Source organism: Ictidomys tridecemlineatus, chromosome 2 (genome assembly GCF_052094955.1).
Source record: "Ictidomys tridecemlineatus isolate mIctTri1 chromosome 2, mIctTri1.hap1, whole genome shotgun sequence".
NCBI lineage: Eukaryota > Metazoa > Chordata > Mammalia > Rodentia > Sciuridae > Ictidomys > Ictidomys tridecemlineatus.
Window position 1 is genome coordinate 201,875,900 of NC_135478.1, and position 17,090 is coordinate 201,892,989.

Here is a 17,090-nt window from a genome sequence, read left to right on the forward strand (position 1 = left end):
AATATTTCAGGATATGTGCAAATAATCAGAAATTCAAATAAAATTATTTACTATCTAGGTTTTCAGAGGGGAGGAAAAAAAAAAAAACAGCTTACAAACCCCTGAATTCTTCTTTGGTATATGAAAAATCAGAATTAGAGGAATTTATTTTTAGTTTATCCTTAGTAAATGTTTATTATGTAAGCATTTCCAGTGTTCAAACAATTTAAAACTACCACAATTTTTTGATTACTTTTAACTCATAAATAACTTTAAATAATGAGTATTTGTGAAACACAAGATTTTCCTGTTTAAGTAGTTCTAAAAAATACACCAAAGTGAAGATTTAACATAAATCACTTGGTATTAGAGAGTGAACATAGAGATAAAAAGAAGGTGCTGGCTGAAAGAAACAAGAGGTCTATTCTGTCAGTGAATCATACTGGTTTGGTGCAGGCAGTGGGGGTTGGGGGTTGCTGCAAGGAGAAAGAGAAAGAAAATAAAGAACAGACCAAGGTAAGTCCAGGTATTATCAAGACTGGTTGGTTATTGGGGAGATTAAGAGAAGCTAGTGGGTAGAAAGCGCAGCTTCAAAAATGTAAACTTTGAGAAACTGTTGGAACAGCTATATCAGGAAGTCAACCAGGCAGCAATAGCACATGAGAAACTTCAGAAAAATCAGGGTTGGCCATCAGAAACACTGATATGTGACACTATATACATCCAGTGATACCTTCATACCTAGAGGTTCCCAGAGAACTCTATAATTAAGAGATTTCAATTTTATTTGTACGTGTGAGGAGGCTATTATGGACCACAATTATTATAGAAAGGAGGAGTTTTAAAATAAATAATTCATTTCCATGGTTCAAAATGGTGAGGCACAGAAAACTTTATATTACAAATGCATCTATAAAATTGTCAAATACTAACTTTATCAAAGCTGTTCTTAAATAAATATACAAAAACATTTCAACAACTAGAGAAGATATATTTTCATAAATATAAAAATATAAGTCTGTACATTTTAAAAAGGGGTTGGTCTTAACCTTGGGGAAAAAAATAATCTCCTAATTGTAATGCCTAGACACCAAAAATAGGAAATATTTTACTACAGTCATGATCTAATAGAAAATTAGTAATAAAAGGGGTATTTGAAGTAATTTTTAAATTATTTACCCCAACCAGCCAAGAGGCAACTATCACAGAGATTGAGTGACTCACACAGTCTCATAGTTACTATACCAAGATTAGATACCAGTGCTTTCACCATAAGATAATACTTTAGCTTCATGAAAAATTAATAAATACTGGTGACACTACTTCACTCAACTCCAACTTTTATATTATGCTAAATTAACAATGAGCACTATGAAAATTAAAAAGCATCATACAAATGTATTATTATTATTATTACTATTATTCTTATAGACAGACTAACAGATGTATAGAAAGAAGTTTAGAAAAAAATATTTAAAGTACCCTTCATAGTAAATTTGATAAGAGAAATCTAAACCTTTCCTGTTTATCAAAATAGTGCAACATTACCTGAAGACTAATATTCTAAGAATTATAGTTATATAGTAGGTTACATATCACAATGTATTTATTTTATGCACTTACACAAGAAAACACAATAGGAATTCAGGAGATTAGTTAATCCAAAGTAAGTAAGGGCCTAAGTCTGGGCAAGGAGAGTATAGTCAAATAATGTAAATTAAAGATAAGCTTTACATGGGCAAAATAACATCTGAAATGAGTACTAGAATGAATGTAGGATACTCATAAAACCATATTTGGAATATTTTACATTAAGTCAAAAGAATTCTTCAGAATACAGAAAAATGAAAACAGTCATCAAATGCTGGTGTGGCTTATGCAATGATATGATCAAACAGTTAAAATATATTCTCTCTCTCTCTCTCTCTCTCTCTCTCTCTCTCTCTCTCACACACACACACACACACACACACACATACATATCAAAATAAACCTCACACTAATTTTCCTTAATAAACGAAAAATAAAGGTGGTAAAGGTACATCATTGTAAAAATACTTCAAAATCAACAACTAATAAAGCAATGATATTGACAAATTTTGTAAGCAAGATATTAAAACAGCCTTTTAAAAGCATTATTATTACTATCAAGAATAAGCTATTTTCTACCCAAGTCCACTTGAGAAATATGATGCAGATAAATCAATAATGGCGAGTCACTACAGCAGGGATTATTTCATAGGAAACAAATATGAGAACAATATCTACAAGGCTTGAGCAAAAAAATTCTGCTATTAGCCAGCCACTCCCTGCAAAAAATCTAGGATATCCTTCCACTACACTGAATCAATATTAGCACTGTTTGAAAGAATAATCTCAAATTAATGACTGTCACTCACTAACTAGTGAGCAAAGGTGACATAAACACAAGAAATAAAATGATGGAAATTTTAAAAGATTAACAAGTATCACAACAGCAGCAAATAAAAGACAAGTTTATAAGAGTGCTATTAGTGAAAAGAACTGCCTCTTCAGATATACTAAAGAAATTGTATAAGTGGCTATAATTCTTTAACAGAATACTTTCAATATTTTTGATATATTAATCAATTTAGAAGTATAATGTTAAAGAAACATTAAATTTAAAATATCCAGATATACATAATTTAATCCCATTAGGATCACTGCTTTTCCAATAGACACACATTTTTAGAAATGAAAATACTCTGATCCAACCTAAAATGCATCTCCCTCATAAAAGAACTTTATGAGCTATATATGGAATGACATGAATGGTGGTAATTGAGAAAAATCTGTTCTGATGTATATATAGTAGTGATATCATAAAAGTAATGGTTTCTTAGGTTTAGCTAAGATCCCATGTATATAGACGATTGTATCTAAACGTATTGTTAGACATTTTATATATATTAGTAACATATATTAGGTATATATATATTAAATACATGTTAAAAACTCAAATGTAATGTACTTAACAGCACTTTAATGCAGACCAAATATAAAAAAGTTTAAAAACAACAAGTGCTTTTAAAGATTCAATAAAAGCATTTATTCATGTTTATTTATTATTTGTTCATGTTTATCCCTTGCTTTTTAACTGATCGATTCTAGAAAAAAAATACCTATAGAGCCTACTTCTCAATACTGCCATATCTGACACGTATAAATTTCATAAATTGGCTACAAAAAAAAATCAGCAAAAAATCAGAATGCATCTTGACTAAAATTATTACTCTCAATATGACAGTGCTTAATTGATGACTACTTTTGTTGGTAAATTTTTAATTATTCTTGATTCTAGTTTATTTAAAGGGTTGACTATTTAGCTGTGGGTTTTTCCTTGGTAAAACAACATTAAAATAAAGTTAAAGATAATTTTTTAACTTTAAAGGGCCCTGATTCTTTCAGAATGAAAAAAGGGACAAAAATGGCTAGCTTAAATATTGTTACCACAAACAAAACAAACCCTTATTGTTAAATATTAATAAGATACAAATTTTATAATTGAGAATATTAAAAGAAACCAAGTTTTACCTCTACACAGGCTTTCATCCCTGAGGCAGCAGCATAGTGAAGGGGTGTGTTTTTCTTGTTATCAACAGCATCAATAGCTGCTCGCTCATATTCGCCTTGATCAAGTTTTGCCCCTTTCCATCTTAAGATCATCTGCAGACAATCTGCTCTTCTGAAATCATCTTCCACGGGGCGTGCTAAGCGCGGATGAAGGGCTCCTTCAGATATCATAATTTGAGGTCCCATACACAACAAATGCATAGATGTTTCATTGTGGACATTCCTTTTATTTGGATTTCCATCTCTACCAAAAAGAAAAGTCCTAAAATGGAAGGAAGAATGAAACCACTTGAAATATATAAGAAATCACTAATTTAACAGATAAGCTCAAAATCTTTTTTTTTTTTTTATATTGGGGATAGAACTCAAGGGCACTCAACCACTAAGCCACATCCCAGGCCCTATTTTGAATTTTATTTAGAGACAGAGTCTCATTGAGTTGCTTAGTGCCTTGCCTCACTTTTGCTAAGGCTGGCTTTGAACTTGCCATTCTCCTGCCTCAGCCTTCCAAGCCACTGGGATTACAGGAGTGTCCACTGTGCCTAGCTCAAAATCCAATTTTTGAAGTGTTTGGTTCACAATAAGTTGAAGGACTGATTCTTACAATTTCAAAAATCTTCATTCTAGAATAATACTAAAATTTTAAAAAAAGAATATATAGTGCTTGCTAATAAAAAGAGAAGAAAAGAGAAAATGAAGGGGTAGCAGATGAAAAGGAAAAGAAAGAAGAAAGCAAAGGGGCAATTTACAAATTAATATGTCAATTATATAAATGTCTTAGAGTGCCTTAAGAAACTATATATATATACACACACACACACACACACTTTTTTTTTTTGCTGCCCTCTCCTATCATACATATTTACTTAACAACCATGGTGACAACTAATATTAAAAACACAAAATCCATAGGTCTTTAGACTAAATTTTTAAATCTAGGAAAAATTTTCTCTACCTGAAGGTGATCAAACTAAACTTTGGAATAAGGGAGCACACATTTCCATAGTATCTAAATTTGCCTGAGCTGCTGTAACAAAAATACCATAAACTATATGGCTTATAAACAACCAGCATTTATTTCTCACAGTTGTGGAGATTAGAAAATCCATGATTAAGGTGTCAGCAGTGTCTGGCAGGGGCTTATTTCTCAGAAAAGTTTTTTTTGCTGTGTTCTCACACAGTAGGAGGGGCAAAGCAGCTGTCTGGGGCCTCTTTCATTTGGGCACTAATCCTAACCTCATGACCTAGTCATTTCCCAAAAGCCCCAAAACTGTCACCTCAGGGGTTAGGAGGCAAAAAGACAACAGCACATGGTATAATACTTCTGATGAGAATTAACTTGTAGTTGTTTCTCAAAAACCATCATCTAATTTGATGGTGGGAGATTTTACCAAAGACAGGTCTAAGTAAGCTGCCTTAACTACTGTCAAACCTGGATCTACAAGTTATGCCTCATTCCTAATTTATTCATAAACTAGGGTCCTAAGACTAATAATTGAGCCAATTTAGTGGCTACAATAGGATACTGGAAAATGGGTTGGAAAAGACTTGCTATAATATAGGCAGCCTATAAATTTACTCTGAAATGGGTATACAAAGTCCCACATCTGAAGATAAATGCCTACATTTACTGTCTCCACTGACCAAGACTACCTAAAAGCAAACCCAACCTTACTTAGAAGTTTCTTTTTTACAACAGGTTGTCATCCCCTAGTTGAGATCATTAGGCTCCTCTTATCCAAGTCCAGAACAGCAAAGGGAAGGGAAAAGAACTAAATCCTGAATCCATTACATTTGAATTGCTTTTAGGATAGTCTAGCAAATACATTGCTCTGACAGGAAAACAAAAAAAACAAAACAAAAAAAAAAAAAAAAAAAAAAAAACTGACCATAAAGGAACTGGCATACTACTCCATTAGTAGTAGTTAGCCAAGTTGGAAAGCTCTTGGGGGGTGGGGGGGACTGAATAAGAGGTCCAATCTCAAGCAGAATGACCCAGACAACTTACTGAATAACTCTGAATCTGTCAGCTTCACCATTCAAAACCCTAGAGAGCTCATCAGTGTGGTCCTTTAAAACTAACAGGGTTTTTAAAAACTGCATTTATTAGCTTGTCCTGAAAGTAGGCACGAGTTTTCTGGAGCAGGAAATAAATGAATTATTACTACACTTGTAAGAATCATGTCAACTTACCCATATCCCAATTTTCCCACTGGTGCAATGCAAAAAGACAGATCAGATGCCACCTTGCATGTACTAGGATTTGCCTTATAGGTGAGTGTGGCAGGATAATGCCTCTACCTTAAAGATATCCACTTTCTAATCCTAGGAACTTGTAAATATGTTACCTGAAATGATAAAAAGGAACTCTGCAGATATAATTAAATAACCAATTTGAGATGAAGAAATTATTCTAGATTATCCAATGGGCCCAATGTAATAAAGCATTCTTATAAAAGAGAGAGACAGAAAGGTGTATGCTTCTAACTTTAAAGATGGAGGAAGGGAACATGAGCCAATAAATGTAGGCAGCTTGTAGAATCTGGAAAAGGCAAGAGAAGGGCATAAATTTCATTCACAAGGCCTCCAACATTATATCTAATCACCTCTCAAAGGCTCTATCTCCTAATATCTTGGGGTTTAGGATTTAAAACACAAATTTTAGAAGGACACAAAAGGAATATAGCCCTGACAACCTAGAGTTTAGTCCAGTGGAACCATTCTGACCTTTATATCTCTAATATAATAAAATTTTGTGTTGTTTTAAGCCATTATATTTGAGGCAATTATGACAGTGACAATAGGAAACTAATACAGTAAGAAGCACTGAAAATAAAAATCTGGGAGGTTATATAGTAATATCTGTATAGCAGACCTCCTCCCCTCTGGAGATGCAGAGAATTCAACCCATCCCTCAGCATAAAGAATGTCTTAGGGGACAGACCCTGAGCTGTGACCCTCTGGATTGTAAAATATGTCTCTAAGGGAAAGGAAAGATCAATAATTAGATTTTTACAATTTAGGGAATATTTCCATGATCTCAGGTCTCATCTACTCCTCAACCTCTTTCAAATATATGTATCTTTTGGGAGATAAATCTCTCTGGAGTTCTCAGTATCTATTCAGTCATGATGTTTCTAAGGCTCAGCTTTTAGCCTAGGTCCAAAGTTTCAGTGAAATTTGCTCAGATTTTCTCTCCATGCATATTTTCCCCCACAGCTCCACACAGCATTTACAGCCTTTCAGGCACTCATAGTATTCTACAATGCTTGTTTTGCTGTTTCCTAGGAATTAACCAAGACTACCTAAAAGCAAACCCAACCTTACTTAGAAGTTTCTTTTTTACAATAGGTTGTCTTCCCCTAGTTGAGTTGACCACTTACTTTTTTGTCCTCACATAGCATCCTCATTGCATAACTCACTTCATTCTATTGTAGTTACTATTTTTATATATCTGTTCTCTTCTTTCACTTAGTTTATAGGCATGTAAGGCTAAGCCTATATCCTGCTCTTTCTTGAATCACTAGCAGTGTCACACCTATAGTAATTTCATGATATAATTTTGACAGATAAACAGAATACATATTAAATTTCCATGATCCAGATCAGGGACATGGGGTTGGAGAGCTCTCAAGTTGGCAGTATATAAAACTAATTAAGAACACAGTATCTAGTAGCAGACTACTATATTCTAATCATAGCTCTATTGATTTCTTTGTGTGATCCTCAGCAAGTTACATAATAGCTCCTAACAAGTAATATATGATTCAGATTCTTTGAGTAAACCTACTTCTGGAAATGTATCTTAAATAATTTAAAGAAGTAAAAATCTAGGAACACTGAAGATTCAATAGTATTATTCTGAATAGAAAATCTGGGAAATACTTAAAAGCATGACAAAAGGAAAAACAGGAAATGAAAATCAAGGTATTGCCTACCCAATGGAAAATTAAAGTTGCTAAAAAGTCTACCCCAAAACACTTATAGCTAAATAAAAGTATAAATAAATAATTTCAATTTCTATCACAATTCCCTGAATATTTATGGATAAAAAGTAGAAGAGAAAATAGAATAATAAACAGTTGTTTAAAGGAAACAGAAACATGGATAATTTGTCTTATTATGCTACTATAATGTTGCTCAGTAGTTAAAAAACATTGTTCCTTATACCAATAGCTAATGATGAAATTTCCATATCTCCTTGTATTTATGATGATTATAGTAACTAAAATTAAAACCATAATCTCAAAATAAATACCTCTTCTAGGAGGTATTGCCATCAACAAAAAACATCCACTTTCTTAAAAATTTAGTTTAGAAATTTTTAAAATTCATATTCTACAAAAATTTTGAACACATTTATCTATCCTTTTCTATTCCCTTTTCCAATATATCAGTTTTCTTTAAGTTTTCTTTTGAAAGAAATCAGGTTATTATCACCATGTAATTGAACATAAGTTGGAAGAATGTCAGTCAATATGTAAGCTTCAGATACACTCCTTTCTGTAACCATGTTGGTAGTTATGAAGTGTTTCCTATCACTTGACTATAAGGTTAATTCTGGAACAGAGTTAAGAGATGATTAATAGAAAGGTGCACTGAGTAAAAGACTAACCTGGAAAAAAATATTCCTTTCACTTAACTTAATAACCCATCTAGAAGACAGGCTTTTCTAGATTCCTTCAGTGTTGATTCTCAAAGTCAGTTAATAACTGTTACCTCTATTTATTTTACATTAATTCTTAACTTCAAAATGACTCTATTCTTATCACTTTACTGAAATTTTATTCTCTCATACAACCAGGAATTTCCTAAAAGTTAAATTCTTTGTCATTGTCCTTAATTTTACTTTTAAACCTGAAATTCTTCTTATTACCTTGCTTTCCATAACCACACATCTTTCAATAATACTCATTTTTTTTTCAGCACAACTTTACTTTTACCCTTGGCATTGGCTCCACTTCCAATCCCTGCTTGAAGAAAATAAGATATTTTTTGACTCCATTTTCTTCTCCAAATAAATTCAAAGAGTACAACCACTTTCAGAGCCATTTAACCTTTAATGGGTTCTATGAATACCCTTTTTAAATTAAGTTTGGTCAGAACTCAAATGATAGCAGTGGTGGCAGAAATATACTTTCTCTCAAAAGGTTTTTACTATTATTTCTGTGGTAATTTTTAATATTCTGTCATCCTATATGACTTTTCTTCTGACCTCTAAGCCATGTTCTAATTTCTTATATGCACTTTCTCTTGCATATTTTGCTATCATCTTATATTTAACTGAGCTTCCTTTAAATCAGTTTTCTCCCCTACAGCCTCACATTTCTTGCAATAATCCCATTTTCACAGTCAATAATGTATATTTACACCTTCAAATCCTTTTAAATCTCCTCTTTTGTATAACAATGATTGAGTATTCATTATTTGCCAGGTACTATTCTAGAAATTAAGCATATTATAAAGAAAACATAGTAAGGTCTTGCCCTTAGGGATAAGCATGCGAACTAGGGGGTAGGAGAGGAGGCTTGTATTTTAATTCACTTCAAAATAACTTAATAACTCCTTAAACATAAAACAGTTTAAAAATTTAGAAATCATTAATTGGAAAGTATATTTTAATGAATCCTCAAAGCTATAGACCTTTATATTAATATATGCTTAGTAAAAACAGACTCTATTGAAGACTTCATATTTTATGTATACCCAAAGACAGGTCTCTTTTATTTCCAAAGAAGCTGTTCTATAGAAGACACAATAATGAATCATATACTCAACATAGAACACAATGGCACTAAAGTCCATGCATGGCCTTTTGCTACATTAAGCAGTAACTTTGAGTATGAATTTATTTTCCATAAAAAAGGCAGGGTGGTGTAGTATGATGTAAACATACAACATTTGGGTACAGAGAAAAATAGGTGCAAACTAGCTACTGAACTGTAAATTCCTCTTTTTGCCATATTATTCTGCCTAAGAAAAGAACAAAGAGATGCATGCTACTGCATGTACCATAATCCTAAAGGAAGTGTAGATAAAAATCAAGCACTTATCCCAAATTAGTGTGGCTAAAAATCCTTGGATAGGTCTATCTTTGTCTACATATATGTGTCATGGTTAGGTAGAACTCTAGCCAAGATAAGCAAGAGTTTACATTGAAGTAGCAGGCAAGCACACTAGATTATATGAGGCAGCATGAGAAAATAAATGCTATTAACTTGTTAGAAAGTTAAGCAAGGTTAAATCAAGTGCAGTATTTGAAGCTACTTAATATACAAAAAATTAAAAGAGTTGCTATTTTATTTAATGCTGAAGAACACATGCTCTTTAGCCTCATTCTACATGACATAAAAGTATTAAGAGTTAATTCCTTATTCCGAAAGCAATCATTTACAATAATAATATGAAAAATTAAAAAGCAATCTATGGAATGGGAAAAATATTTGCAAGCCATATATCTGATAAAGGGTTAAATTCCAAAATATATAAGTAACTCCTACAACTCAAGAGCTAAAACCGACCTGATGTTTAAAAATGGACAAAGGGCCTGAACAACATGTTTTAAAGAAGACATACAAATGGCCAACAGGTGCATGAAAAAAATGCTCATTATCACTAATCATCAGGGAAATGCAAGTCAAAATTATGATGAGGTTATCACTTTATACCTATCAGAAAGACTATTAACAAAAAGTCAAAATGTAAGTGTTCGTAGGATATGGAAAACAGATGTACACTGCTGGGAATGTAAAATGGTATAGTCAGTATGGAAAACAGTATGAAAGATCCTCAAAAATTTAAAAATAGAACTTTATGATCCAACAGTCATACTTCTCAAAGAGGTATACGCATTCCTGGGCTAACTTTAGTATTTTTCACAACAGCCAAAAAACAACCTAAATAGCCAAAAAGGATGAATGGACAGACTACACATCCTCTGTAAATATATACATACATACAACGGCATATGATTCAGTCTTTAAAGAGAATGAAATCCAGATAGGCACGATGACACATATCTACCTGTATGCTGGCTAATCAGTAGGTTGAGGCAGGAGAATCACAAGTTTTAGGCCAGTCTAAGCAACTTAGAGAGACTTTCTCAAAAGAAAATAAGAAAACTGATGAAAAAGTAGTTCAGAGCTGGAGCATTTGCCTCGCATGCACCAGGATCTCAGTTCAATCCCCAATACCAGGGGAAAGAAAACAAAAGAATAAAATCCTGCCATTTACAATAACATGAATGAACCTTGAGGATATTTTGCTAAGTGAAATGAACCAGACATAGAAAAATAAATGTTATACAATCCCACTTACATATAGAATCTAAAAAATGCAAATGCAGAGACATAGAGAATAAAATGGTGGATACCAGAGGTCAGAGGTAGAAGAAATGGAGAGAGGATGGTCAAAGGGCATAAATTTTCAGTTCTAAAATGAATTAAGTTCTGGAGACCTAATGTACAGCTTGGTGTCTATGGTTAATAATTATGTATTAAATAGGTAAAATTTGCTTTAAGAATAGATCTTGAGTACTCTCACCACACTTATAAAAAAAAAGTTATTAGTGTGAAGAGATTGATATAATTTGATTTGGTAACTGATGATTCCATACATCAAAACTTCATGTATATTTTAAATATTTTTGTTAATTTGTGAATATACATACATACAGTAAAATATGATTCAGTCTTTAAAGAGAATGAGTTTTTATTTGTCAAATATACTCTAATAAAACTGGAAAAAATTGATTCGTATTTCTGAACAATCTAAGTAAATTTCCCAAAACAAAAGGACACATAAATTAAAGAAGTAGGGTTGCTTATTCTTAGGAAAGAACAGAAATAAAATAATCTCTGATTCTAGTACAGTATGCTAAAAAAGCTAAAACAAAGAATACCAGTCAGTGTTCTTCAAACAATTAAGAAAGAAAAAAACATTTTAGGACTGGAGACTGAAGATGTAAAAATTTTAAGTACAATGTTAAGTATAAAGTATATGGTCAAATCATAAAAGTAATCCAGACTGGTACCTAAAAAAGAATATATAATCATGTTTACTGTAGGTTTTTAAATTCTCATTTAATAGAATGATAACCAATAATAGGGTTAGACAGATATTCCTGCTTAGAAAGGAAACAAGAATATCAACTAGAAGAGCAAGTCTTAAAATTGGGTTCATTTGATTCTTTTACAATTTTAAAAAAATTACTGCTGGTTCCTGAGAGCTTGATTGTGGGTTATTTATTAACTTAAAAAAATCCATTACACATTAACTATAGATAACACTTTAAAACAAAAAAGATAACTAAAAAAATAAATCAAAGAGTGACATTATGTGTTTATAAATTTCTTTTAATGTCTGGTTCAGTAGAAGACAGCTGGATTTTCAAAGAATTCAATCTTTTGTAATATGTTAAGTTGATTCAAATATAGTATCTGCAGAAAATTCAGACTTTATACAGTTAGAAAAATATTTTAAAAGTTGTCTCTTCAAATAACTATGGACATTTGTTTTTGATACACCAAAAATTCAACAAGTCATATTACCATTGCCTTGATTCATCTAAAAGCACAAGCAGTTTTAACCCTCCATTTTTGCATTATCACTGCAAATGTCAACACAGTGAGAAAGACAAATCATATCTTAATATTATAAAAATGTTCTTGACTTCACATTCCTTTGAAAGAGCCTCAGGATACAGGAGTCCTAACAACACATTTTAAGAATCACCAGACTAAATGAGTATCTTTCATATAAACTAATAATTAAGAGCAGTGGCCTTCCTTCTCTCCTTCCTTCCAAATGGGAGTTTCGCTATGTTGCTTAGGCTGGTCTCAAACTTGTATACTCAAGTAAGCCTCCTGCCTCAGCCTCCCAAGTAACTGGGATTATAAGCATGCACCATCATACTTGGCTTTACATGATTTTCTTATGTAATGTTTTCCAATTTATAATGTATATCTGTACGTTATACTACAAATGGTCAAAAAATATTTTGCTACTTGGTTTCTTCTGTGTTAAAATAGACACATTAACTCAGTAATAATAATATTTAAATATGTTTTACATTGGGACTATAAATAAATTTTAATTGTAGATAAGACCTGATGTTAAACATTACTGGAATATTCAATATTAGTGGGCTACATCAATAGTTTTTTAATTTCACTGAAAATACTCAACAAAAACGTCATGTTAGAATGCCTTAGTAGATTAAGAAACTAATTGTTAAATTATTGAAAATTACACTAAGTGTTTACCATTGTATTTATGGTATTTACAATCTAGCAAAGAGGAGCTTACTAATGATAGTATGGTTTTAAGTGCGAATTTCAAAGAATAAAAAGTATATTTCAGGTTCAAGTAGTTGGGATGAATTAAAATATAAGGCAGAAACCAAGTTAGAACTTAAAGGACAATAATTAGAGAAGAAAGAACACATTTTAGAATCAAAAAGCAACAAGAACAAAGTTAAGGGTGGGGGAGTATAATTCTTAAAGCAGAAGGAATCAACCAATCAAATTGACAGTCAAGATCATGTTAGAGAGTAATGAGAGATTAGATTAAGTGGGTAGAAAGAAGGCAGAGGTAGGAAGTGTTTTGGAAGGCAAACAGAATAATGAAGACAATAGGGCATTGTTATAACTTTCTCATTAGAAAAAGAACACTGAAAGGAAGACTAATCTGGAAATGAGACTATAAAAGGGACAGACTTGCAAAAAGATCATTTAAGTCTTTTAATGATCTTTTAATACTTTTAAAAGTCTTTTAATACTTTAGATACCTAAAGTATTGAGAGAAAGGATTAATAAGGATGAACCAAGTTTGAGGCAATAAAAATGGAAAGAAGTAATCTCAGGAGATAAACTTAGTGAACCTGGTATTAGTACCATGTTAGGTTAAGTAAATTAAAGATGATTTTAAGATATTTAGGATTATGTAAATGAAATACTATATTTCATTCATCCTATGAAATTTGCCAAGGATCAAAATATCTTTATAGCAACAAGAATATATGAACCAACCTCACTATTTAAACTTCTGGTTTAAGTTAGGTATAATCTTTCAGTTTTAATTTAGGTATGATAAAAAAAAATCACAAATAATTTAGGCATACTCAGTTTTAGAAAGTTAAACCCAATGAAATACCAAAAAACATGCACATACCTGTATATATTTACAATGATTACAGTTGCTTTCCCCTTTCACCGATTTGTTATCATTGGTTTATAGTAATACTTACCCTAATATTCTATTCATTCCATGTCTAGCGGCATAGTGCAATGGAGTATTGTGCTGGTAGGGCTCCCCATAAGATGTATTTGGATCAAGGGATTCTTTTAACTGAGGATTGTTTTCATAGATTTGGCAGGCCAGGTTTTCATCACCATTGATGAGAGCTTTACGGAATTTGGTGGTTGTATTTCCCATGTTTTGATTTGTTTTCTTTTCTAATAAGCAGTGGCACTTTTTTCTTTTCTCCGTCAGCCACTTCTTGAATGCTTCTGCAACATGTTTCACATCCTAATGAAGGAAAAGTTATTCAAATTAGATTATAAAACAGTAATCACAAGCAGCATCTTAAAAAAAATCTTTGAGAAGCATATGTAAATGGCAAAAACAATGCTACGTTTTATGAACTTTATCTCGGCTAAAAAAATCTCAAATTTTTAACACCGCCCAAATTGGCTTCTTTTTAAACTACAACATTTTCTCACAGAGACTATTATGATTTGATAGACTGTACTATATAAGTTATCTATATATACAAGCTTTTCATGTTTCTTCTTCACATGGGCAGGAAATCAGCTTGACTGAGTTTTATGGTTGTATACACTTAAGTTTCCATATAAATCCTACTCAACCAATTTGTGGAAGAGTAAATATAAGAAATTTTGTTCAAGTAAGAATTACAAAATAGGTCTTAAGTTACAGTAAAGGAAAACAAACCATTCAGTGCTTATAATAACATCAAAGAAAACTTTTTAAACACAAAATATAAGACTACACACTTACTGAAACTCAGATAATAACAGGAAACTAATAAAACTGATTATAGAAAGAACAAAAGATTATTCTATCTTTATGATTAGTAAATATATTTCTTTCTACTATGAAGAATTCAAAACAAGCCTAAAACATCAGATATTTATGCACTGTATTCGGAAAGAGGTTATAATAAAGATCATATGGGCATGTACTGCCAAAGCAACGTGAGGTGGGTAGTGTAAGGTCACGGAAACAAATACTGGAATTGAGATATAAAATACTATATTTGCCTACAATGTGTGATTTTAAGCAAGTTATTTACCCTCTAAAATCCTCATATTCCCATTTATACAGCAAATAAATAACTGTTTATTAGGCATGACTACAAGGATTACAAGAATAACTTTATGTATTGTACGTAAGAGTTCTTGGTTAGTGTGTTCAATAAATGCCAGTTTTATTCCATTCCAATAAATCTTATTTCTAAATCTATTATTGAACAATGATTACTATACTTTGAATATATCAAAAGACTCATTTAAAAAATATTTATATATGCATATATATTTTAAGTTGTCAATGGACCTTTTATTTATTTATATGTGGGGCTGAGGATCAAACCCAGTGCCTCACAGATGCTATGCAAGTGCTCTACCACTGAGCTACAACTCCAACCCCAGAAAGACTTATTTGTTGAAGGTTTGGTCCCTAGCCAGTGGCACTACTGGAAAGTGATAGAAACTCCAAGACAAGGGGGATAGTGGGAGGAAATTGGGTCCCTAGGGGTATGACCTTGAAGAGGATATTGGGACCCCAGCTCCTTCCTCACTCTTTTTGCTTTCCCAGCATCATGGGCTGAACAGGACTCCTGCCACATGATCCCACCATGATGTACTATGTATGCCACCACAGGCCCAACACAACAGGACCAAGTAACTATGGACTAAAACCTTAGAAAAGCCAAACCAAAATAAACCTCTCCTCCTTTTAAATTGACTGCCACAGGTTTTTGTCACAGCAACAGAAGTTAACACATGATCAAAACTAGTGACTTGTATAAGCAAAAGGCAGATATGAATAAAAAGCTATATGCAAAAATGGTGAGTATGGGGGCTGTGGCTGTAGCTCAGTGGTACAGAGCTTGCCTTCCATGTATGAGGTTCTGGGTTCAATCCTCAGCATCAAAAATAAATAAATAAATTGTGTCCATCTACAACTAAAACAATTTTTTTAAATGGTGAATATGCATGGAGTTCAGTGTCTCTAGCACTGAATGAACAGGAGATAAAACTGAGGATAGTTTAGGCAAGATAACCTGAAAAAAATCAGATAAGCAAAACTTTTATGCAGGGTCAGGATATAATTATTTTACACTTAGAAAATTAACTACAGTGACAATGTAGAAGATGGAATGGATGGAATGGAGGGAAGAAAAACTTAAGAGACAGAGAATATAAGAGTCTATCATGTTACCCAATTAATATAACCCTGGACACTAAAACACAACTTCAAAAAGTAAAAATAATATGTCAACACAATATTTGTATAGGGTAGTAACAATGTCAACAAAATACAATTGAAAAAAACAGAAAAAAAACCAAATAAGTTGTTTCTTTAAGTTTCTTATATAATTATGACTCTCAACCTTGGCTGTGCAATCTAATAATCAGGAGAAACTCATAGTATTCTACTGGCTAACCTATATCCCAGATGAGTTAAACCAAGTCTCTAGGGATGGTCCCCACGCATTGGTATTTAAGTTCCTTGGGTGATTTAAGTTCCTTGGGTACTGATTTTTAAATTTTAAACCTACAAATACATATGCATAATAAAATATTCTGAAACTACAAATAAAGAAAAAGGACCAAAGGCCCCTCAGTGTATTTACTGGAAGATAACCAGTTAGCATTGACAAATAATCATCCTATTTATCTCTGTGTGTATATTTATGTGTGTGTGTGTGTGTGTGTGTGTGTGTGTGTGTGTGTGTATACACACATCAATTGGCTCATACTACATAACTTTAATTTTGTATTTAATCTTTCAGAGGATTACTAAAACTTTAAAGTCCTACTCCTTTATTGTTTCATCTTGAATCAGAGGAGCAAATCCTTCCCTCCTACACCCTATACTTATCACAATGTACTACAGATACTTCTAGGATTTTTCCAGGGCAGCCTGTATTTTTTCTTCCTCTTTTTAAAAGAAACTCGGAGTGATGTATTTATTCTTAGTGAAATAACTTGTGTTTGTTGTATAGCTCTAAGCATTTAAGTATTTATTATTCTCAATAAGAATTCCAGCACACTATTTCTATCTATAAAAATATGAAGGACATCATGTGGGTTATGAAGGGTCTTTCTTAAGACTTTGGAAACTTTTAGAAACTTTCAGTTGTTTTGGTCTTATCTTCCCTGATAGAATGCAGCTCAAATTACAAACATTTTCAACATTCTGAGTTAGATTAATATAAATAACAAACTTTCTTTGATTTATATTAGAGTATAACTTTAGGGAAATGTTCT

The 17,090-nt window shown here is 32.1% G+C and overlaps 1 protein-coding gene across 6 annotated transcripts in view; it reads right to left on the reverse strand.

Annotated features, from left to right (window-relative positions):
• Positions 1-17,090, reverse strand: part of Ankib1 (ankyrin repeat and IBR domain containing 1) — a 126,551-nt gene that overhangs the window by 73,798 nt on the left and 35,663 nt on the right. For 5 of the 6 annotated variants that reach the window (XM_078040432.1, XM_040291490.2, XM_040291489.2 and 2 more), the window contains exons 2-3: positions 13,820-14,100; positions 3,535-3,835 (exon numbers count right to left, since the gene is read on the reverse strand). In XM_078040432.1, coding sequence (XP_077896558.1) covers positions 3,535-3,835; positions 13,820-14,007 — 489 coding nt within the window. In that variant the 5' untranslated portion in view covers positions 14,008-14,100. Of the gene's footprint in view, positions 1-3,534; positions 3,836-5,766; positions 5,922-13,819; positions 14,101-17,090 lie in introns of those variants that run through there. The other variant, XM_040291491.2, reaches the window with a different exon arrangement.